Raw genomic sequence first — 23,053 nt, 5'->3', positions numbered from 1 at the left:
TTCCCAGCCCCGCATTGAACTTTTGTGTTTGTCTTTGAGACGTGAATCCACCAGCAGTCCTCCGGCTCTCCAATAAAGACTCATACATTGTCCTTTTAAGTGGTGGCTTCTCTGTTTCTTGTGACTGAATTTCCTTACAACACAGATACCACATTTTTTGGATCCATTCATCTACTGTAGGATATCTGGGCTGTCCTTTCGTTTTTTAGTTTGTTTTAAGACATGGTCTCAAAAATTTTCCCAGACTGGCCTTGAACTCAAGATCCAGGCACTGTTGGCTCTTGCCTGTAATGCTAGCTACTCAGTAGGTTGAGATCTGAGGACTACGGTTCAAGGCCAGCATGGGCAGAAAAGTCTATAAGACCAGAAAAAAGGCAGAAGTGGAGCTTGGGCTCAAGTGGTAGAGCATTACCCTTGAACAAAAACCTCAGGGACCGTACTCAGTTCCTGAATTCAACCACAGGACAACAACAACAACAACAACAGAAGATCTTTCTGTCTGTACCTCCAAGAAAGTAGCATTACAGTCATACATCACCACATCAAATCCATATTTTTCAATATAAGCAATTATGCTCTTGTAGCTAAATCTTATTTTTATCTGATTTTCTTCAGATATTTGTAGAAATGGGAATTTCCAGATATTGCCTTTATGACTGTGTTCTGTTTTGGTATCTGTAGTTTAGAAAGCTGACTTTTGAGTCTGGGAATGTGGCTTTGTAGTAGAGTGCTTGCCTAGCATGCATTAAGCCCTGCATTCAATTCCTCAGTACCATATAACCAGAAAAGGCCAGAGGTGATGCTGTGGCTCAAGTGGTAAGAAGCTCAAGGACAGTGCCTAGGCCCTGAGTTCAAGCCCCAGAACTGGCCAAAAAGGAAAAAAGAAAAAAATAGCTGACTTTTTGGGGGAGTACTATGGATTTAGGATCTTACTATTGACATGCAGGTACTCTAAAACTTGGGCCATGCCCCCAACAATTTTTTATTCTTAAGTTATTATTCAGATAGGATCTCTTGTTTTTGCCCATGATTGGCAGTGTATTGAGATCTTCCTATAACCATGCAAGTACGTGGGATTACAAACACCTAGTTGGAGTATTTTAGAGGTGGTGCAGCTGCGAAATATTTTTCTTTTTCTCTGTACCAAAAGGTAGAGAGCTAGTAAATTTATTAATTTTATTTAGAGTGAGACTGAACTAATTTCAAGTTAAAATGTAGTTTCAGTGAGATAATAATTGCAAAAATGAGATATAATTGAAAAGTGAAAAAGAAGCAACAACACAATAAAGGGCAATAAACTCATTGAAAAAAGTTAACTCATGATCTTCAAACAGATAGAAAGTTTAAGAACTATTTTTGCAAAGTAGTTCGAGCTAGTTGCCATCAATCTATTACCATCCACCTAGTAGTCAATGGTAAGTCCACTAGATTCTCACCTTCAGAAATGCTGGAGTCATGGAACATGGTTTCAAAAGCATGGTGAGTTTCAGCAAAAGAAGGTCTGTCAGCAGGGCTCCACTTCCAGCCTGTATGTCATAATACCACAATATCAAGACCTTTCTCGGTATGAGGATTACATATTCAGTGGCAGCCAAGAAAATGAAGTCCACTCATCATCAAGTAGAGCTAAGGGATGCTCATTATGGTACTAATGAAACTGCTTCTCAGTTCCAGACATATAAATATAAGAGCCTACTCCCCAATGCTGGTCCTTTCATTTAATCTTGGCTGCTATTCCCTCCACTATACAGAAGTGAATGGAAGTGAGAAAAATGACCAAGTTTTTTTTTGAAGAAGTAGAAAGATAAAGCAAATGAATCATGTTTTCAAACTTAATGTAACACAGAATCAAGTACAAATTTAACAGGAAATGAGAAAAGTACAGTTCATATTTGTCAATATTTAATGAGAAAATAATATAAAGATTTATGTTCAAACAGCTGCAATTACTATTCATTGCCTTATTTATAATCTTCAGTCAGATCTTTTTATTCACTCATCACTGAGGCTACTTTTATACATTATCTATACGCTTTAGCAAACATTTTATCTAGCATTCCTTCCTTAACTTAATTTGTGCACCCAATTTCTTACTAAAGATACAATTAAAAAAATAACAGTGCAATTATTTTGGGCCATAGACAACTATTCTTAGGATTCCAATAAGATTCAATGGTGTATCAAATGTTGTGCCAGCTGGCTAACCAATAACAAGCCCTTTAAATATGAGTCTAGATTCAATTCTAGCAAAACGTTTCCAATTTTGGTAACCATACTGAATTACTGTTTCAAAATTAAACTATGCAAAAATACTCACATGCTCTCATAAGTTCATAAACCTTAGGAGGGCACCCTTCAGGTTGTTCCATTCGATATCCTTTTTCTAATAGGTCATAAACCTGAGATAGGTCAATTCCTGGATATGGTGACATTCCATAGGTAGCAATTTCCCACAACAATACACCAAAAGCTACATGAAGGAATGAAAAAAAAAAAAGCTTATTTTTTCATCTTTTGTATTAGTTACTTTATTCTCATTAAGTAACTACTCTTTAAAATTCTGAGTCATAGTTATAAATGCTTATTACAACATTAATATATCCTATACCAGTTCTTAATGACTGGTAAGGTTCCTGCTATAGTAATACTGCAGAAATTTTTTTTAACTTTTATTTAGGTTTTCTTTAGTACAATGTGGGATAATAAATTATGACCAATATAAAAAGTATGTGGCATAATCCAACTACTCATAGAACAGTCTTTGTAATTTTATTTTACTCTATTAGGGGTTTGGTCTCAGGGTCTCATACTTGCTGAACCATGCTTCTAGCCCCAGAATAGTCTTTGATCTATTTAATGAGTTTCATGATTTTTTTTTTTTTTTTTTTTTTTTTGGCCAGTCCTGGGCCTTGGACTCAGGGCCTGAACACTGTCCCTGGCTTCTTCCCGCTCAAGGCTAGCACTCTGCCACTTGAGCCACAGCGCCGCTTCTGGCCGTTTTCTGTATATGTGGTGCTGGGGAATCAAACCTAGGGCCTCGTGTATCCGAGGCAGGCACTCTTGCCACTAGGCTATATCCCCAGCCCCTAGTTTCATGATTTTAAAATGAGCTAGTAAAATATAACACAAAGAACAATTCATTTGAAAGCAAATAAAAATTTCAGCAGAGAAAAGTAATCACAGCTATTACTAGTGGCTCATGCCTGTAAAATTACACACTTGAGTCTGAAAGCTAAAGGATCAAAGTTCAAGTACAGCCTAAGCAGGAAAGTCCATTAGACTTTGATTTCCAACATACTCAGCAAAAACTCAGTTGTAGCTCAAGTGGTAGAGCACCAGCTGAACAAGCAAGCTAAGTAACCATACATAGGCTCTGGAGTTTCAACTCTAGTAGTATCCAAAAGAGAAAAGAGGAAAAAGGAGAGGAGAAAAGGAGAAGAGAAGAGATGAGGGAAGGAGGAAAGGGAAGGAGGAAAGGGAAAGGGAAAGGGAAAGGGAAAGGGAAAGGGAAAGGGAAAGGGAAAGGGAAAGGGAAAGGGGAGGGGAGGAAGGAAGGAGCTTATTTTGTTATAACTTAGTTGTAACCAAATTTCATAATGAGATTTTTAGTCAAATGACTTAGGGGGCAGGGAATATGGCTTAACGGTAGAGGGCTTGCCTTGCATGCAGCAAACTCTGGGTTCAATTCCTTAGAACCACACAAACAGAAACAAGTCAGAAGTGGCGCTATGGCTCAAGTGGTAGAGTCCCAGCCTTGAGCAAAAGGAAGCCAGGGTCATTGCTCAGGCCCTGAGTCCAAGCCCCAGCACGGGCTTAAAAAAAAAGACTTAGGCGGAGCTGGGACTATGGCCTAGTGGCAAGAGCGCTTGCCTCCTACACATGAAGCTCTCGGTTCGATTCCCCAGCACCACATATATGGAAAACAGCCAGAAGGGGCGCTGTGGCTCAGGTGGCAGAGTGCTAGCCTTGAGCGGGAAGAAGCCAGGGACAGTGCTCAGGCCCTGAATCCAAGGCCCATGACTGGCCAAAAAAAAAAAAAAGACTTAGGCTAGGTGGTGGCTCATACCTATAATTGTAGCTATTCAGGAGGCTGATATCTGAGTATCATGGCTTTAAGCAAGTTCATCAAGGAAAGCCCCTGAGATTATTATCTCTATTTAACCACCAAAAAAAAAAAAGTTGGAGGTAGATCTATGGCTCAAATGATAAAGCCTTGAGCAAAAAAGCTCAGGGACAGTGCCCAGAGGCCCTGAATTCTACCCATTGGACCAACATACACATAAACATTCTCTCTCTCTCAGGCAGACAGGGAGGCAGGCGGACGGGGACTCTCTCTCCCTCTCTCTCTCTCTCTCTCTTTCTCTCTCTCTCTCTCCTTTATTTCTGTGGGCTCATAATCCAAATACCAGCTTGTTCTAACTATTAGGTTCCTACTAGAAACGAGATAAAATTCTAGAAAAAGAAAAAAAAAACTTACCATGGCTTTTAACAAAGCACTATTAAAAGTTCAAAACAATGTGAGATGTACATTACAAGTCTTTGAAGGGAGGGGAGGCTCTCACAATGTTGCCCTGGTGGGTTTCAAACTCTTGGGCTTAAATAATTTCCCAGCTCAGCTTATGGAATAGTTAGAAGTATAGACATGTACTACTGCTCCCAGCTCTAGTACTGTTTTTTCTTTCTTTTTAAAAAATTTAATCGAGTTATTTTGTTTGTTTGTTTTTTTGCCAGTCCTGGGCCTTGAACTCAGGGCCTGAGCACCGTCCCTGGCTTCTTTTTGCTCAAGGCTAGCACTCTGCCACTTGGGCCACAGCACCACCTCTGGCCATTTTCTGTATAAGTGGTGCTGGGGAATCGAACCCAGGTCTTCAAGTATACAAGTTAAGCACTCTTGCCTCTAGGCCATATTCCCAGCCCAATCCAGTTATTTTGTATGCTAGGCAAGTACTCTATTGATGAACTGCATCCCTTGAATTTTTGAGACAGTGTTTTGATATGTAGCCTAGAATGGCCTCAAACTTGTAATTCTCCCACCTCAGCCTGCAAAATACTATGGTTATAGGCATGTACAGTCATGTCCAGCATTTTTTTTTGCGGGGGGGGGGAGGGGGACGGGACACTTCCTGTTTTCAGTATCATATAAAAGAGAAGCTCTAAGCCACACACTAATGGCTCATGTGAGTAAGCCTGGCTACACAGGAGACTGAGATCAAAGGATTGAGGTTCAAAGCTAGCCTGGGCAGAAAAGTCCAAGAGATTCTATGTACAATTAACCAGCCAAATGTCAGACTGAAGGCATGGCTCAAGTGGTATTACACCAGCTGTGAGCAAGCAAGTCAAGTTAGAGCCTGAAGCCCTGAGATCAAGACATGATACAGGTAGAAGAGGATATGGTACATGGTACAGGTATACAAGAGGAGGAGTGAGAAAAAAAGGGAGGGAGGCAGAGGGAAGGAAAAGGAGGGAAGGAGGAAAGGAGGGAGGTAGGCAGGCTCTCAAAAGAACTGAGATTCGTTATGAGAAAAATAAAATAACATCAAGGAAAACATGCCAACCTTACCCCAGACATCTGATTTAATTGAGAAGGTATTATAGGCAAGACTCTCTGGTGCTGTCCACTTAATTGGAAATTTGGCTCCAGCATGAGCAGTATAGGTATCTCCAGTCATCAGTCTACTTAAGCCAAAGTCAGCTACTTTAACCACATGGTTTTCTCCCACTAGGCAGTTGCGTGCTGCAAGATCTCTGTGAGAAATAGGACCCATTCAGATCGTGAGAAAAATGGCCATGAATGCTTGCTTTGTTATTGGTTCTTTGTGCTATAAGCAGAGTTGGTAAGAGAGGACTAACCAACAAAGATGTATTTTATTGTAATCACTAACGTGATAGAAAGCCTAATTTGTATCACTTGTACAGTATTTATCAAGAAGCAATTATATAATACTGAATAAGGAGAGTTTTATAAAAATAAATTTGTCTTCATATCAAGATAGGATATAGTGGACTACAGATTTTTTTCCTACAAAGTTTTACTCAAAGAGAGATGATGTTTTTAAAAACCAGCCACTAGATGGAGCAATAGGATCATAGTGCTGGACAAAATAGAGATCTCTGTTTCCAAACTACAGACTTTAACAGAACACAACAGGTTTTAAAAGTTGGAAATGACATAAAAGGTCCTGTGAAAGAGAGAACAACTTCCTTTAAATCATCTGGGAAGTTTACTTTTCTTTATGATCATATCAAGCAAAGTGCTTTCCTGATTAGTCTCAGGCAATAACCAGGTTTTACATACCTATGGATGAAATTCTTCTTCTCTAAATACTCCATTGCAGAAGAAATCTGAGTGGCCATGTAAAGGAGTACAACTGCAGTCACCTCTTCTCGGTTACATTCTCGAAGATAATCAAGCAGATTCCCATATGGCATGTATTCAGTCACAATGTAAAACGGCGGTTCCAAAGTGCACACACCTGACAGATGAAAGATAAAACTCATTTATTAGAAAGTGTTCAAACTCCTTGTAAAAACATTGTAATCAGGGCTGGGGATATAGCCTAGCGGCAAGAGTGCCTGCCTCGGATACACGAGGCCCTAGGTTCGATTCCCCAGCACCACATATACAGAAAACAGCCAGAAGCGGCGCTGTGGCTCAAGTGGCAGAGTGCTAGCCTTGAGCGGGAAGAAGCCAGGGACAGTGCTCAGGCCCTGAGTCCAAGGCCCAGGACTGGCAAAAAAAAAAAAAAAAAAAAAAAACATTGTAATCAGTGAAATGATCTGATATGCTAAAGGCAGATTCCTTATTAAGAAAAACAAGAACTTGGGTAAACTTAGCTCAATTTGAATAAACCCAACTTGAAAAATGGAAAAAGGGTTATTCAAAGGTTTCTTTAGGGAAGCTGATATATGTGATCCCAATCTTTAATTTGCTTCTTTTTGATAGCTTTGTATTTAATATCTGCATTTTGTTAAAGTATTTGACAGTTCTTGCTATGGTATCTTGTCACATATATATATACAGTGAAATCAACTCAGGCCACTATTATTTTGTTTTAAACACAAAACCAACTGATGAAAATAATGGTTTTGATTTGTGTGTGTGTGTGTGGTGATAAGAGTTGAACATAAGGACTCATACATGATATCAGATACATTACGACTAATCTCCAGCTTATAAAAATAATTTGTAAAAGTAAATCATACTTGCGGCTTCCAAATAGTGATTCAAAAAAAGGGTCTGAAGGACTAGGGTCATGGTTGAAGTGGTAGAGCCACCTCCCTAGATCTAGATCCTAGCAATGCCAATAATTAAAATTTATTTTTTTTCTCTCTCTCTTTCAAATAGAAAAGGCAACTGAAGGTAGTAACAAAGGGTTGGGGGATATACAAAATATCTGAGGAAGGAAATCTGTGGTTCAGGCTTTCTCACCTAATAGTTGTACCAGATTAGGATGTTTTATTTCCTTCATCACTGCAGCTTCTTTTAGGAACTCCTCTACTTCCATGGTGTCTTCCTAAAAAGGGGGAAATGGGGGGGGGGTGGGAGAAGAGGGGAAAAACTTCCATCCAAATTCAGTCAACTCACACATCTTCAGTTTCAAAGGGAATAGCTTTTCTGAAGATATTAGCATGTTAATTTAAGAAAGCTTATTACAATATAATATGTTTTATAGAAATTCAAGTAAGAATAATGTATTTAAGCTTATACAATATTAGAAAATGGAGTAAAAATTAGTAGGGCTAGAAAACTTAACAATTATGTCCTGTAATCAACTGAAGCATGGGAGACTTTAACTGGATGATTCAGTTTTTTTTATTTCTGTAGACACTTTAGTATTAGAATAAAGAGACAGAATAATTAGCTGCTTATAGTTTTCTCTTCCTGATTTGACCACAGATTTCTTAAGGAGCAATGCATATTTGCAAGCATCACACATTGCTGGACATGTAGGATATACTTAATAAACAGAACTGACCACCACTCACACCTGAAGAATAAGCCTATGTGAGAGATATGTAGGGCTTCAGAAACAATGCAAATCTTCAAAGAACTGAGTGCTAGATAACCCTGTAATTTTTATATTGTAATGTTTAAAGAAGAGAAAGGACAGTATCTGGGGAATAAAAAAGATTTCTGTAGATTTTAGAACAGAAGTAATCTAGCCATTCTGGAGGCCAGAGCATGTGGATTAGGAATTCAAGTCTAGCCTGGACTTCTTTGTATAATGTCTTCAAAAATCACCCCAACTCCCCCCAAAAAGGAGTGGGGGGGGATCTAATTGCATATAAGGGAGATAAAGAACAGAATAAGAAACCTCATGATTCTTAGATAATGCATGAAGAATTCTGTCTACCAGGGGTCTTTCTCAAAACAGCTTGATTTACTTTACTAACTTACAATTTTCTTCTAAACTCCTACTGAAATGTACATCAACAGCTTCTAAAAACAATCTGTCCCATGTGTGGGTCTCACTGCACTGCAGTGAATACTGTGCCCCTGCACTGTCAGCATGGCTCTATGTTTAATCACCACAATTTGTAGACGTGTTTGGCACAAGTGGGTGGAAGAGTTCCAAAGTTAAAGGGAATGCTGTTATTTCCAAGTGACTCAGCACACACACAAAAAGATGCCTGAAAACTGTAATTCTTAGCAACCCACCTTTAATGTTTTCACAGCAACTGTAAGGCTGTATTTCTTCCAGACGCCAACGTAAACCTCTCCATACTGACCACCTCCAAGCTTGTGCTTCATAGTAATATCTGTTCGTTCCATTTCCCATTTGTCATGGATGGGGGACACACCATAAACTGTTGGCTTATTACACTTGGGTGCTGGATAGTGTAATGTTGTCACCAGCCCATCAGCCACCGTGGAATGGTGGTGAACAAGCTCTGCCAGGGTGCTAAAGCGACTCTCAGCAGTCACATATACCTGAGGAGAAAAGGAGACAAAATAATTTGAAAAGAGATTAGTGCTCTACCACTGGAGCCACAGCTCCACTTCTGGCTTATTTTCTGATGGATAATTGGAGATTAAGGGTCTTATGGACTTTCCTAGCAGGACTGGATTCAAACACCAATACTCAGATCTCAGCCTCCTCAGTAGCTAGGTGTGAGCCATTGTTGCCTGGAAATACAAAGACAGGATAATAAGAGTTACGGCAAAAGAGTTAAATGATCACAGCGAGGGGAAACAGAATGCCAAGTTAAGCTTAAACCTCCCTGCTTCCTCTTGCTAAATTAACCATGCTTTGGGGTACAAATGTATCATCAAGCTCATTATTCATATAATTTCTGAGCGTCAAGACTGTAGAACCGAGACCAGCATAGTGATGTATACCTTTAATTGCCAGAACTCAAGAGGTGAGGAAGGAGGATCTTGAGTTTGAGGCCAGTCTATGATACACAGATCCTTTGTCAACAATGATGACAATGTAAAGACTGTAGAACCCTCATATATATAATAGGTGAAAAAGAAATGTTCTAGGATGGGCACAGTTGCTACACCTACAATCTTAGCAACACTGGAGGCAGAGTTAGTGAGGACTGCATTTCAAGATCAGCCTAAGCAAAAAGTTCATAAGGCCACATCTCAACTAATAAAACTGGGTGTAATGATATGTGACTATCATCCTTTCCAAGTAGGCCAAATCAGCTTAGGTAAAAATATGAGATGCTGCCGAAATATAACCAAAGAGCCATAAAGACTGGGAAAGCACCAACTTCAAATAAGCTGAGAGCATGAGATACTGAGTCCAAACCCCAGAAAAGGGGAGCGGGAAAAGAGGGTACTATCACAAATAATATTGCTAGCAAAATTCCTGCACATGAATTCTGACTCACACATGCACTTATATGTTATGGCTTAGAAATGAAGTATTCCAAAAAGGCACAAGTGTTGAAGTTTCTAGCTGGTGGATCTAATCATTGAACTGAGTACTCTCACCTCAATGGGGGATTGTATATTGATGGACTCATAATTCAACGGCATTTTTTCCAAAATTGGAGTTGATGAAACCCAGCTGAAGGAAGCAAGTCACTGGGGTGTTCATATAATGTTCCAAATTACTTCCTGCCACCTTTGAGGCACTCCCTACTCCTCACCATGATATTCTGCTTTACCACAGCCTAAAAGTAATTGAACCAGCTGACCTTGAACTGAAAACTCTGAAACTATGAGGCAAAATAAATGATGCCTCATTGAAATTGTTCTGTCAGCAGTGGTGGGAGAAAAGGGACAAACAAAAAAACTATCTACTATGTCTCTTTTATGAATTATCTGATTTTATTTGCTTGGGCCACATTATAATATACTATATCCATATGGTGGTACAAAAAGAAAAAAGAAAGCTAGAAATCTACTTATTTCCTACTTCATAGGAGTTACTATGTTTTGCAAAATTATTCACTTAATCCCAACAACAATCCTATAGGATGGGATTTACTAAGTGACAGGGAAATTGAGGTTTATGTAAGGCCAGAAATTTAATTAATTATATACTTAAAAAAGCAAACTGGGTCTGCTGGCTTTAAAAATCAATGCCTTCCCCCCCGCAGTGCCTATCATATAAAAAGAAAAAGTGGGGGTGGGGGTAGGATTCAACCTAAACTTGCTGTTCAACATAAGACCTTACTTAAGCTCAGGCTTTATAATTTGTAAAATATAGCAGTTATATTACAAGAATCCATTCTAACATGCTTGGTCTTCCTAATATGCACACTGCTACATAACAGAATTATTTATTTATACTAACATAGATTAGCAATACATGCCAATCTCAGAAGCCTAAATTCTTCCTCTGTGGACCTTATAGTGGAGGTAATTCTAATTCTCAAGAATACATTTACATTAATGTATTGGTTTCCTTCCTTCCTTTTTTTCTGTCCTGATTCTTGTCCTGACACTTTTGCTCACTAGCTAGCTCTTTAACAACCAAGCCATGCCTCTAGCCTTACATCAACACATTGAGTATACATCTGTGTGTTGGTGATTAGAAGAGCTTATACAACAAATTTCATTTTTCATCTTTAAATCTAGCTTATCCACATACTCTTAATATACAATTTCTAAATAGCATTAATAAACTTCTGAAAAGTGCAAGCTCTAACTCACAAAGTTAGCAAATTATTTTATTTCATTTCATGCATAAAAAGTACTTTCCGGGCTGGGGATATGGCCTAGTGGCAAGAGTGCTTGCCTCCTATACATGAGGCCCTGGGTTCAATTCCCCAGCACCACATATATAGAAAATGGCCAGAAGTGGCGCTGTGGCTCAGGTGGCAGAGTGTTAGCCTTGAGCAAAAAGAAGCCAGGGACAGTGCTCAGGCCCTGAGTCCAAGCCCCAGGACTGGCCAAAAAAAAAGTACTTTCCACTTTAGTTACTCTGAGTATTGTTTCTACAAAGGAGCCAGTCCACATCTAGAGGTAGTTACTGGTAACTCTTACCTTGCCATCTGTGGTGGTATTGATCCTGTAGTGATACACACGGCCCTCATACCTGAGCGAGATAGACAGCTGCCCAGGGCTGCTCTCACTTTCTCGCACCAGGAAACTGCCATTGATCAGGCTGCTGAGAAGATACTCTGCTGCACTGCGTGACACTGGTCCATGGTACCAGGAATGTTTTTCTAGGCTGTTCACTGGGGTGATATAGTTGCTTGGTACCCAACCCTGTCCATTCTTAGAGCGAACTTCACTCCACTCGCCATTCTGGTTGTAACCAAGGACTCGTAGCTTCTCACCTGGCCATGAATTATCACAGAATGAAAGACGTTAAGACTGTTTCAAACTGAAGAAGTGTTTAAATTCATTGAAAAATGAATCACAAACATTTATGACAATGTTGTCAAGAAAAAAACTGAAATCATAGATGGCTATTCACATCCTGACTACTGTTTTAGTTTGTAGCTACAACCACAGAAACACAATAAGAAATAAGAAATGGTTTGTCTCTAGTATTGACTATAGGTTTTAAAGGAATTATATACAACCTTTAAAAAATCCTCATTAAAATTATGTATTGTGGTAAGATGGCATACAGAGATAGAAAGATTACAAAATAGCTAGAAACAAATAGTGTTCACTCTTCAAAAGAAAAATACATTAAAGAAATACATTGATTTTCACTGGGTTGTGGCTCCAGTGGTAGAATGCCTTAAGAAGCTCAAGGAAGGGGCTGGGAATATGGCCTAGTGGTAGAGTACTTACCTCGCACACATGAAGCCTCGGGTTTGATTCCTCAGCACCATAAAAACAGAAAAATCCACAAGTAGCGCTGTGGCTCAAGTGGTAGAGTGCTAGCCTTGAGCAAAAAGAAGCCAGGGACAGTGCTCAAGTCCCTGAGTTCAAGCCCCAGGACTAGCAAAAAAAAAAAGCGCAAGGCAGGGTTTGACCCTCAGTACCAATAAAAAACAAACAAAAAAATCCTAGATATATGGTTCAGTATTAATGATAATAAGATTAGAAATAAGAAATGTGAAATATAAAATTATTTCTAATTTTCACTTGGCACCAAAGCAACAAGCCATTGATAAAAGTAAACAATTAATTTACACCAAGAAAACGGCTAGGTAGAGCTGGAAGTATGCAAGTATGCAGTAAGGATTCCCAAAGGACCTAAGTTTCCAGGAATCAAGATTTAAAACCGTAATTGTTTCCCAGTTTCCCTGCTATTCCCCACAAAGAATGACTCACTGTTATCCATTCCTCTAAAATTAGCACATGGAAACGGAAGCAGACTCCTTAGTTGGAACCACAACCCTACTCTCTTCACTGTATCTGTGCTAGCAACTTCAATGTTGTTAATTTCCCCATTAAAGTTGTTAGCCTCAAGTTTAGACTTCCATGGTCTAAATGTGTGCATAGATAGAAGCTTTTTTCTGTCAAAACAGAGAAGGGATGTGAAAGAGGTATCTATCATTAACAATATATGAATGTTAAGCTAAAGAATATTTGCAGCACCTTAGAGTCTCTTATCTTTAATACATATGCCTCTGGAGCTATGACATCTACTTCCTAGTATCAGAAAGCAGAAGAAAGGCAAATTAATCAAAGGCATAAGTCTCAAAAGTTACCAGGTCAGTGAAGACTTTGTAAAGGAATAACTCAAAATAATCAAAATCTATCTTTTTCAATGGCCTGAAGAAATGTTTATATCATGAGGAATTTAGCAGGGTAACAGTGTCATTCCCACAATCCTGCCTACTTAGGAGGCTCAGATCTGACAACAATGATTCAAAGCAAGCCTGGGCAAGACCATCCCTGAGACTATTCTCTTCAACTAACCAGTTTTCAAAAAAAAAAAGGCAGATGTGGAGCTGTGACTCAAAAGGAAAGGCGCACAGGCCTTCAAAGAAACAAATCTTGAGTTCAAGCCCTAGCACCAGTGTACAAAAACAAACACAACCCCCACAAATATGTATATAATATATACTGTATACAGACAGAAAATCTGAAGAATTGTTAAACTGTAGCTAAGTCTATAAAAACTAAAGACAAAGTTGTATATGCAGTTTTATACTGCTGTTTCCTTAAAGAGAACTAGTAAAAAATTACTGGTCCTCATAATTAAGATAGAATCAAACTACGGGCATAAATGCAAGCACTATCTCTTGCTAAATATTTTTAATTAAAACAAGATATCATAATATTAACATGTGAAAATGGGACTAAAATTTGAGAAGAAACTAAAATTTTATTTTCCCTCTAAAATATTTTCTTAATCTTTTAAAATAAACTATCTTTATTATGACATCATTTATATTAATAGAAAATAATAGAAATATAATAATAGAAAAATCTGATATTTAAGGATGTTTAATCACAAACCATTGTTGAAGTAGATAAAAGAAATCTAAGTCCTTGGAAAAAATTATACTAAGTGAAGTGAGCCAGACCCAAAGAAACATGGACTCTATGGTCTCCCTTATTGGGAGTAATTAGTACAGGTTTAGGCAAGTTACAGCAGAGGATCACAAGAGCCCATTAGCTATACCCGTATGAACACATAAGATGATGCTAAGTGAAATGAACTTCGTGTTATGGAAACGACTGTTATATCACAGTTGTAACTACTTTCAACGTACCATGTGTATCTGTAGCATCTATTATATATGATGGTCTTGTATCAGCTTCCTGTGGTTGTACCTACACTACCTCTGTAACACTGAGTATATTGGAAACCATGTATACTGGTATTAGAACTAGGAAATTGAAAGGGAATACCAAAATTGAGAGACTCAGGGTAAAAAAAAAGAAAAACAACTACAAAAGCAATACTTGCAAAACTGTTTGGTCTAAGTGAATGGAACACCTCAAGAGGGGAAAGGGGGTGAGGGGAGGGGGGTATGAGGGACGAGGTAACAAACAGTACAAGTAATGTATCCAATGCCTAATGTATGAAACTGTAACCTCTCTGTACATCACTTTGATAATAAAAATTTGAAGAAAAAAAAAAAAGAAATCTAAGTCCTTGAGCAAAAGACTAGTTGGTGCCTTAATTGGTAACCAACAAGTTACTAGACTATCAACATTTTCTTGGTAACTAAATTATCTTAGAAAACACTAACAAGAAAATTATACCTAGAAAAACATATCTGAGTCATTGCTTTGCAAATTTCTCCTATGAAGTAACAGTAAAATTAAAAGATTGCAGTGTCATCCAAAGAAATTTTCTTTGAATTCTTTCACTGTATCCTAACATTATGCAAATTTTCCTTCAATTGCATAAATACAATAATCTGCCCCACAATTTATTACTACTATCTTGTCCCCAATACAGCCCCAAAGATTTTGACACAAGACAACACAATATTATTTTACCTATGTCTTTGAAAACTCTTGACATTCATGTAATCATACCCACTTTAGGAGATACCTGTACCTCAATCTGAAAAACTCAGTTTTACTAATTTTTGCTATTGGTGAATCTGAATGAATGTTAAAATTTGATGTTCAGAGCATGGGAATGTAGCTCAGTAGTGGAGCCTTAACCTAGGATGTATGAAGTCCCAGCACCTCAAAAAGGGAAAAAACAAAACCACCATCCCCCACCGCAGATCTAGGAAGTAAGAATGATAGAGGGGGCAAGACTAATTGGAACACACACACACACACACACACACACAGAAGATGTGTATCTATATATATATATAGTATAAGTGTATATATATGTATATACTTATATACTATATATACCTACATACCATATCTATATACATGTAAACAAAAGAGAATGAACTGAAAGTACCAAATCACATGGCTAATTTTAGTCACTGACAGAAGCTAGTCCAAGGCTCATTACTTCTTAACTACTAATGAAAACTAGAAAGTGAGAGGATGCTACATAGAAGTCTTACCTTTAGTAATGCTGAGTGTGTTATCACCACTTGCTACAAAATCATAAAGTGCAACAAAAAGATTAGGGTCACTCTCAGTAGCTCCAAGCAAGTTTTCCTTGGAGCTCCATCTGATGGCTTCATTCAGGGCCTGGGACTCAACATCACAACCATATGGGCGGTGCAAAGCTTCTGAAAGACACGAAAAAGCAAAAAAATTCACAATCAGTTCAGCAGCTGAACATTCATACTATTTCAAAACTGATCCATACGATTCCAAAGTGGGGACCGAACTGTATGGTTTATAAAGTCATAAAAAATGAGCAATTAGATATTGTGTTTCCTGACTATGAGGTAGCAATTTACTAGATGAAAATATAAAAAGGCAGCCAGAGGAAAGACCACAAAATGACACTTTAGCTCTGACTTACATGCATTCACTTAAATCAGACCTAAATAGTAAAAGTACAGTTTTCTCAAAATGCAAAACAAAAATGCAAAAAGATGCATATAGGCTCTATTAGGATTATCTTAAAATAAGGAATAGTTATATATGATAAGTCATCCTAAACTACTCCTTTTTTATTCTTACTCTTGCCATGGGAAATTACAGAGAAAGGGTTTTCTTTTCTTCAAAAATATATAAATCCAGACCCCCTGTTTCATATAATTATAGAAACAGTGGGGGGCTGAGAATGTAGCTTAGTAGTAGAGTGCTTGCCTAGCATGCACGAAGGCCTGGGTTTCATTCCTCAGCATGACGTAAATAGAAAAAGCAAAACAAAAGCAAAAGAAGCATAGGAACAGTGCCCAGGCCCTGAGTTCAGGCCCCAGGACTGGACAAAAAAAAGATAGAAATATTCGTCTATTAAAATGACCCTAAAATTATCTGCTTAGCAAAAAAATAAAAAAGATTTGGTTTAATGTAAATAGTCCAACATGCTTTATATTAATATTAAAACATTTTATCTAGACATTCCAAAATATCGTCTAATGTTACAAGAATTTACAACTTTTCATTGTTTTGATATAATTTTTAAAAATCTAGTTGTTGGGCTGGGAATATGGCCTAGTGGCAAGAGTGCTTGCCTCCTATATACGAAGCCCAGGTTAGATTCCTCAGCACCACGTATATAGAAAAGGCCAGAAGTGGCGCTGTGGCTCAAGTTGGCAGAGCATTAGCCTTGAGCAAAAAGAGGCCAGGGACAATGATCAGGCCCTGAGTTCAAGACCCAGGACTGGCAAAAAAATCTAGTTGTTATCTGGGCACTGGAGGTTCACACATACAATCCTTCCTACTCAGGAGACTGAGATCTAAAGATGGAATTTCAAAACCAGCCCAGACTAAAAAAACAAACAAACACAACAAAACACCAAAGCTCTAAGACTATTATCACCAATTAACTATGGGAGGGAAAGAAAAACTAGAGGAGCTATGACTTCAGGGTCAGAGCACTAATCTGGAGTAAAAAGTTAAAGCCCTGAGTTCAAGTCCCACTACAAAAACCAACACCCCCCCCCAATAAAAGGCAAAAAAATTATTTTTCCTGCAGAAGTTCTAGAAAATACCAGCACCACTGGATATTTGAGTTTCTACCATATGCAGTAGCTAAAGCCTTGTAATCGTTTCTTCCTCAAGGCTTTACAGTTTCAAAATCTGCTCATGCTACAGACAGGTGATCCTTGTACTACTTTCATTGGAGATCACCTCCTTCCCATAGCCCAGGTAGATTATACACACACAAAAATACACTGCTCTTCCAGTTATGGAATTCTAGATACCAGAGACTGCTTTTATGGCTGTCAACACAAACTAGCGAGCTATCTCAAATAACATTTTTCTATTATGCTTGCTTCTTCACTTCATTAATTTAAAACTGCTTTTTAAAAAATAATCACATGTGAAAAGGAGAGAACCCCTCAGGATCTGTGGATTTATTTGTTTCAAGACCATTCCCTTTCCTTCACTTCTAGTTCCAAAGCCTTAGTGCAGATTACCAACAGATCTCACCTGGACTACCGCCTCCAGTCTTGTCTCCCTCAAATCCATCCTCCACACAGCTGGCAAAGTGATCTATTTAAGAAAAAAATTTGACCATATCACTTTTCTTAAGCTTCTTCAATGGTTCACATTAATCTGAAGACTCCTTTGTAATGGCCTTCAAGACCATCCATAAGCAGCAAGTGGACACCTACTTCTCTAGCTTCATATCTCCTCTTCCCACCTAAAATTGACCTTTCACACACACACCCCATGCTTTCCCACATTTTGGCCTTTATTCTTGCGGTCCATGACACCTAGAAGGGTTTTTTTTCCAATTCTTCTTTTAATTGATTTCTTACTGAACAACATTCAGCTCCCCTAAAAATTTCACATGTCTCTTTCCTATGCTCTTAAAACCTGACATGCTATATGTTTGTTTCCCAAGGCTCAATATATTGCTTAGCCTTAAAAGCTATATTTTTTGTCAAGAATTCTGAAAATGTGTTAAGTAACACTTGCTTGAATTCCCAATTTGTACAAAAACATAAATGATAGAAAACTGAGGTGTATATCTTAATCTACAAATCACATTAACTAATGTTTAAAAATTAGTTTCATGACTATCTACATGATACAGACAGAATTTCCCATTCTAAGGTAAATCTGCAACTCGCAGTTTTATTAGTTTCTTTCACTCCATCACATTCTTCCTTCTCTGAAGGAATACATGTTTAAAATTCTAGAGGTAATTAAATTTTGTTTTACGTTAAGGGTTGTCTGGGGCTAGGCACTAGTGGCTCACACCTATAATCCTGGCTACTCGGGAGGATGAGATCTGAGGATCATGGTTCCAAGCCAGCTGGGCAGGAAAGTCTGTGTGAAACTCTTATCTCCAATAAACTATTCAGAAAAGGCCAGAAGTGGTGCTGTGGCTCAAGTGGTATAGTGCTAGCCTTGTGCACAAAGAGGCTCAAGGACAACGCCCAGGCCCTGAGTTCAAGGCCTAAGAATGGCCATAAAAAGAAAAAAAAAAAAAGAATGACTGCTCATCAAATGAACACCAGAAAGCAGAAACATGTTTTGGGAGTGGGCAAAGGGAATGTACAGAAATGGAGAGAGAAAAGGTGAGAAAATACATTATACTCAAGGTACACTATATGAAAAATGAACTATGGGGCTGGAAAGGTGGCTTAGTGGTAGTGCTTGCCTAGCATGCATGAAGCCCTAGTTTCAATTCCTCAGTACCAAATAAACAGAAAAGGCCAGAAGTGGTGTTGTGGCTCATGTGGTAGAGTGCTATCCTTAAGCAAAAGAAGCTCAGGAACAATACCCAGGGGCCCTGAGTTCAAGCACCAGAACTGGCAAAAAAAAAAAAAAAAAAACTATGAATGGGCACCAATGGCTTATGCCTATAAAACTCACTCTTGGGGAGGCTGAGATATGAGAATCTTGGCTAGAAGCCAGCTGGGGAAAGGAAAGTCCATGAGACTCTAATCTCCAATTAACCACAAAAAAAGCCAGAAGAGGGACAGTGGCTCTACCACTGTAGAGCATTAGTCTTGAGCCAAAAAAGAAAAAGAACTATGTTACTTATGGGTAGAGGATGGGAGAGGGACAACAATGGGGGAGAACAAATGAAGAGGTGATACTGACCAAAAAGCATTCTACTCATAATCTAACTTAGGGAGCTGTAATCCCTTAACAGTAACAATTTAAAAATGCAAAACAACAAAAACCCCACCAAAACCAATTAGTATAGGGGACAGGGGGTATGAAACAAATGACAAAGAGTGCCTGCTTACAAAGCACAATGTCCTGAGTTAAAACTCCACAATCACCAAGAGGGAAAAAAACACGTATGCTAAACTTCTAAAATACATGTTCATATTTTTGAAAAGTAACTGAAAGCAAATATGTTCTTGTGTTTAAACATAGAGTTACAAAGTTACAGTGAATGGAACAGATAAAGTATATATACACAAAGATAATGCATTTAGAACTAACAAATGAAACATCATACTTTAAGAAATATTCTTTTAAGGGGCTGGGAATATGGCCTAGTGGCAAGAGTGCTTCCCTCACATACATGAAGCCCTGGGTTCGATTCCCCAGCACCACATATATAGAAAATGGCCAGAAGTTGCACTGTGGCCCAAATGGCAGAGTACTAACTTTGAGCAAAAAGAAGCCAGGGACAATGCTCAGGCCCTGGGTCCAAGCCCCAGGACTGGCAATAAATAAATAAATGAAAATTCTTTTAAACTGCTCACATGTTCTGTTTTTCTTTATTCCAATGAAAAGATTATCTACCTCAGCAAAATTTCTACTGGACTAAAGATTGTCCTTTATTGAAATAAAATTATTTTAAAAAGAAAACCACACTCACATGTATTACTGTCCATAAAGAACTCCATGACCAGGACAAAACATTGTTATTATGTAGTATGTTACAATTTTTATTACTACTGTATCTAATGATTTTAAATAGTTCTAATTACATTTCATTGTTTTTTCACAGGACAAAGTTCTCCTTGTTTGAAATTATAAGGAGAAAACCTGAACTCAGAAGTTTTGCATTATTAATAACCCAAATAAGGAAATCATAAGCAAATACTGAAGCCAATGTTAATCCTAATAGGATATTTTTTTAAAATGCTACCTTGCAAATCATACCATATGCACTTCTAACCTCAGTCACAAAAATGCTTCCCCCACAGAATTCCCCGTCTTAGCTAATGGTGATTCTACTGGTTTAAGTACTGAGGCCAAAACTTTGGTAATAATTCATGACTCCTTTATTACTATTGCATACCATATCCAGTGTACTCGCCTTAAAAAATGCACCCAACCCAGGTTGGGGTCGCTCACAACCTCTAATCCTAGCTACTCAAAAGGATGAAATTTGAATAATGGTGATTCACAGCCAGCTTTGGCAGGAAAGTCCAAAAGACTCTAATCTGCAATTATGTACCCCCAAAAAAGTAGAAATAGAGCCTTGACTCAAGTGTCAGAGCACTATCCTTGGGGGGTGGGGGGAGCCCAAGGACAGCACATAGGCCCTGAGTTCAAGCCCCCATCATAAAAAAGGCACCCCAAGCCTCACCTTCTCAACTACCAACATCCTATCATCACCTTCATCTGTCACCTACATTTTGTCAGAAAGCAACTGTTTTCCATGATTCTATATACTTGCTCTCTACTGCTTATTTTTAAAATACTGGCCATCTTCTACACTGGCAAAATTTTCTGAAGACACTCCAAGGGGCTCAGCAAATACAAGAAACTTGACAAGACTGAACTGCAAAGTTTCTGCACAGTAAAGGACAAAAAAGAAAAAAGGAGTCAACAGATTGGGAGAAGATATTTACCAAATATACATCTGACAAAGCCTAACATCCAGAATATAAAAGGAGCTCAAGAAACGAAAGCCTCCCTCCCCTCTTCCAATGAATACCAGTCACTACATGGCAAACAAACAAACAAACAAAAATCCAATAAATACATGAGGAATTCTCAACATCTCTGGCCATAAAAGAAATACAAATCAAAACAACATTAATATTCAATCTCACCCTGCAAGATTGGCCAGCATCAAGAATTAAACAATAACAAATGCTGGCAGAGATTGGAGTGGGGACGCTATTATATTGCTGGTGGAAATATAAACTAGATAACCACTCTGGGAGGTGGTTTGGAGATTACTAAAAAAACTAAACATAGAACTACCCTATGACCCAGTGATACCACAGCAATTCCAGTCAGGATACAGGAAAGACACTTGCATATCCATGTTCATTTCTGTTCTATTCACAATAGCCAGGTTATGGAAAGAGCACAGTTGCCTTAAAACGAGTGGTTCAAGAAAATGTGGAACATATATACAATAGAATTTTATCATCCATTAGAAAAAAAAAAAGGTCATTTACAGAGAAACGGATGGACGTGAACAACATGTTAAGTGAAATAAAAAGCCAGGCTTAGAAAGACAAATACCACATGTGTTCTTTCATATGTAGGAGCAGGATCTAAAGTACAATATGTGTAATAACACATACAGGGCTATATGCATATAAACACAAACTGAAATGGAAATATTCGGGGGAAAATGACAAACAGGGTCACAGGAATGAAGGACGGGAGGGTGCGAAAATGTAGTCATTACTGCCAATGCACATTATTTGAAAATTAAATTGCGTAACTTGGGGTTAGGAATGGGAGGTGGAAAATGAAGAGAACAACAGAAGGGGTAACAATGACCAAGAAGTATTGTATTCATAATCTGACTTATAAACCCTTAGCACAACTCTTAATAATAATAGATATTGGCATTTTTCATTGGCCATCTTTTAAAGCATAAGTCAGATTGTGTTATTCTGCTTAAAACTATGAAATGAAACAATAAAACCAGTTGAAACTGTTTTAAGAAGGAAGAAGGAGAATAAAAGGTGGCAATATTGATGGGTACATCATCCAACTAAGGAAATGTCAAAATGAACGGCTCTTGTACAACCAATGTATCTTTTAAAAACAAGGAAAACAAGTAGGGCTCAGGTGGTTCATGGCTGTGATCCTAGCTACTCAAAAGTCTGAGATCTGAAGAGCTAAGTTCAAAGCCAGCCCAAGCAGGAAAACCCAAGACATTCTTATTTCCAATTTACCATAAAATGCCAGAATTGGAGCTGTAGTTCAAGTAGTAGAGTGACAGCCTTGAGCAAAAAAGCTCAGGGACAGCACCCTGGCCCTGACTTTAAGTCTAGTACCAACACACACATACACATACACATACACATACACATACACACGCACGCACACACATTTAAAAAACAAGCAAACCAATTAGTCCCCCAATTTTACAGTAAAAGACCAAAGTCATAAAAAACCTAAAAGACTTTCACATTTTCTTTTCCCAGTCCAGCTCAATGAACTACTCCCCTAGCCTGCCTCATGCTAATCGCCAGCTTTGCTGTTTATATAGTCAGAATATGATGGCACACTCTTGCTTCAGGATCTTTGTACTGGTTTTACCGAAGGGCTTTACCTAATAGCTTTACTTTCTGCTTAAAAGCCTGGTCCTCAAGACATTTCACTCAGGTATTATCCTGTCAGTATGATGTTTAACTATTGTGTTTAAAAGTACAGAATAATGTTGTTCCTAATAAGACTCCCACATCCCCAAATTCCCTTTCCTCATTTACTTTATTACTATAGCATCTATTACTGCTAACTTGTTTACTTATTGTATTAACTGATATTATCTAACTACTCCAACAGAGGGACAGAAAATTTTCTATTTTGTTAACAGAATAGTGAGACTTTCAAAAAAAGCTTTACTGAACGAATAAATCATATGGACTGCCATACTCATAGAGGATGCTATAAGACAGAATATAAAACTTTAAATTGGATAACCATCTAAGTAAGATGAATACAGATTCTGTACTGATGATTGTTAATGTGAGATGATGTGTCTAGAACATGTGCTTCAAGGGAGGAATTCCAAGCCCAAAAAGAGTCAACTTCTTAAAAATTCTATTATTTGACAAAAGAACAAAATAGACAGACTTATACAACCATTTTGTGTAAATTAAAGGACATATCCAAGTCAAACAATGTCATATATGCTCTAAACATATGAAGTACTAAATAGAAGATATAGATTATATTTGAGGCAAAAAACGCAAACAACTTATAACTTAGAAAACAATATTTTTCAGTCTTTATTTCTCTTCTTAT

General features: G+C 38.0%; 1 protein-coding gene across 7 annotated transcripts in view; it reads right to left on the bottom strand.

Annotated features, from left to right (window-relative positions):
• Abl2 (ABL proto-oncogene 2, non-receptor tyrosine kinase) overlaps positions 1–23,053 on the bottom strand; it is a 95,878-nt gene that overhangs the window by 5,250 nt on the left and 67,575 nt on the right. For 5 of the 7 annotated variants that reach the window (XM_048356399.1, XM_048356401.1, XM_048356403.1 and 2 more), the window contains exons 2-10: positions 17,348–17,410; positions 15,358–15,528; positions 11,447–11,742; positions 8,660–8,932; positions 7,430–7,514; positions 6,296–6,473; positions 5,561–5,745; positions 2,318–2,470; positions 1,437–1,526 (exon numbers count right to left, since the gene is read on the bottom strand). In XM_048356399.1, the coding sequence (XP_048212356.1) occupies positions 1,437–1,526; positions 2,318–2,470; positions 5,561–5,745; positions 6,296–6,473; positions 7,430–7,514; positions 8,660–8,932; positions 11,447–11,742; positions 15,358–15,528; positions 17,348–17,410 (1,494 nt within the window). The remainder of the gene's footprint in view (positions 1–1,436; positions 1,527–2,317; positions 2,471–5,560; positions 5,746–6,295; positions 6,474–7,429; positions 7,515–8,659; positions 8,933–11,446; positions 11,743–15,357; positions 15,529–17,347; positions 17,411–23,053) is intronic. The other 2 variants (XM_048356400.1, XM_048356402.1) reach the window with 1 other exon arrangement.

The sequence above is a fragment of the Perognathus longimembris genome, chromosome 11, assembly GCF_023159225.1.
Source record: "Perognathus longimembris pacificus isolate PPM17 chromosome 11, ASM2315922v1, whole genome shotgun sequence".
NCBI classification, from domain to species: Eukaryota; Metazoa; Chordata; class Mammalia; order Rodentia; family Heteromyidae; genus Perognathus; species Perognathus longimembris.
This window is presented reverse-complemented; position numbering and strand designations above follow the sequence as displayed.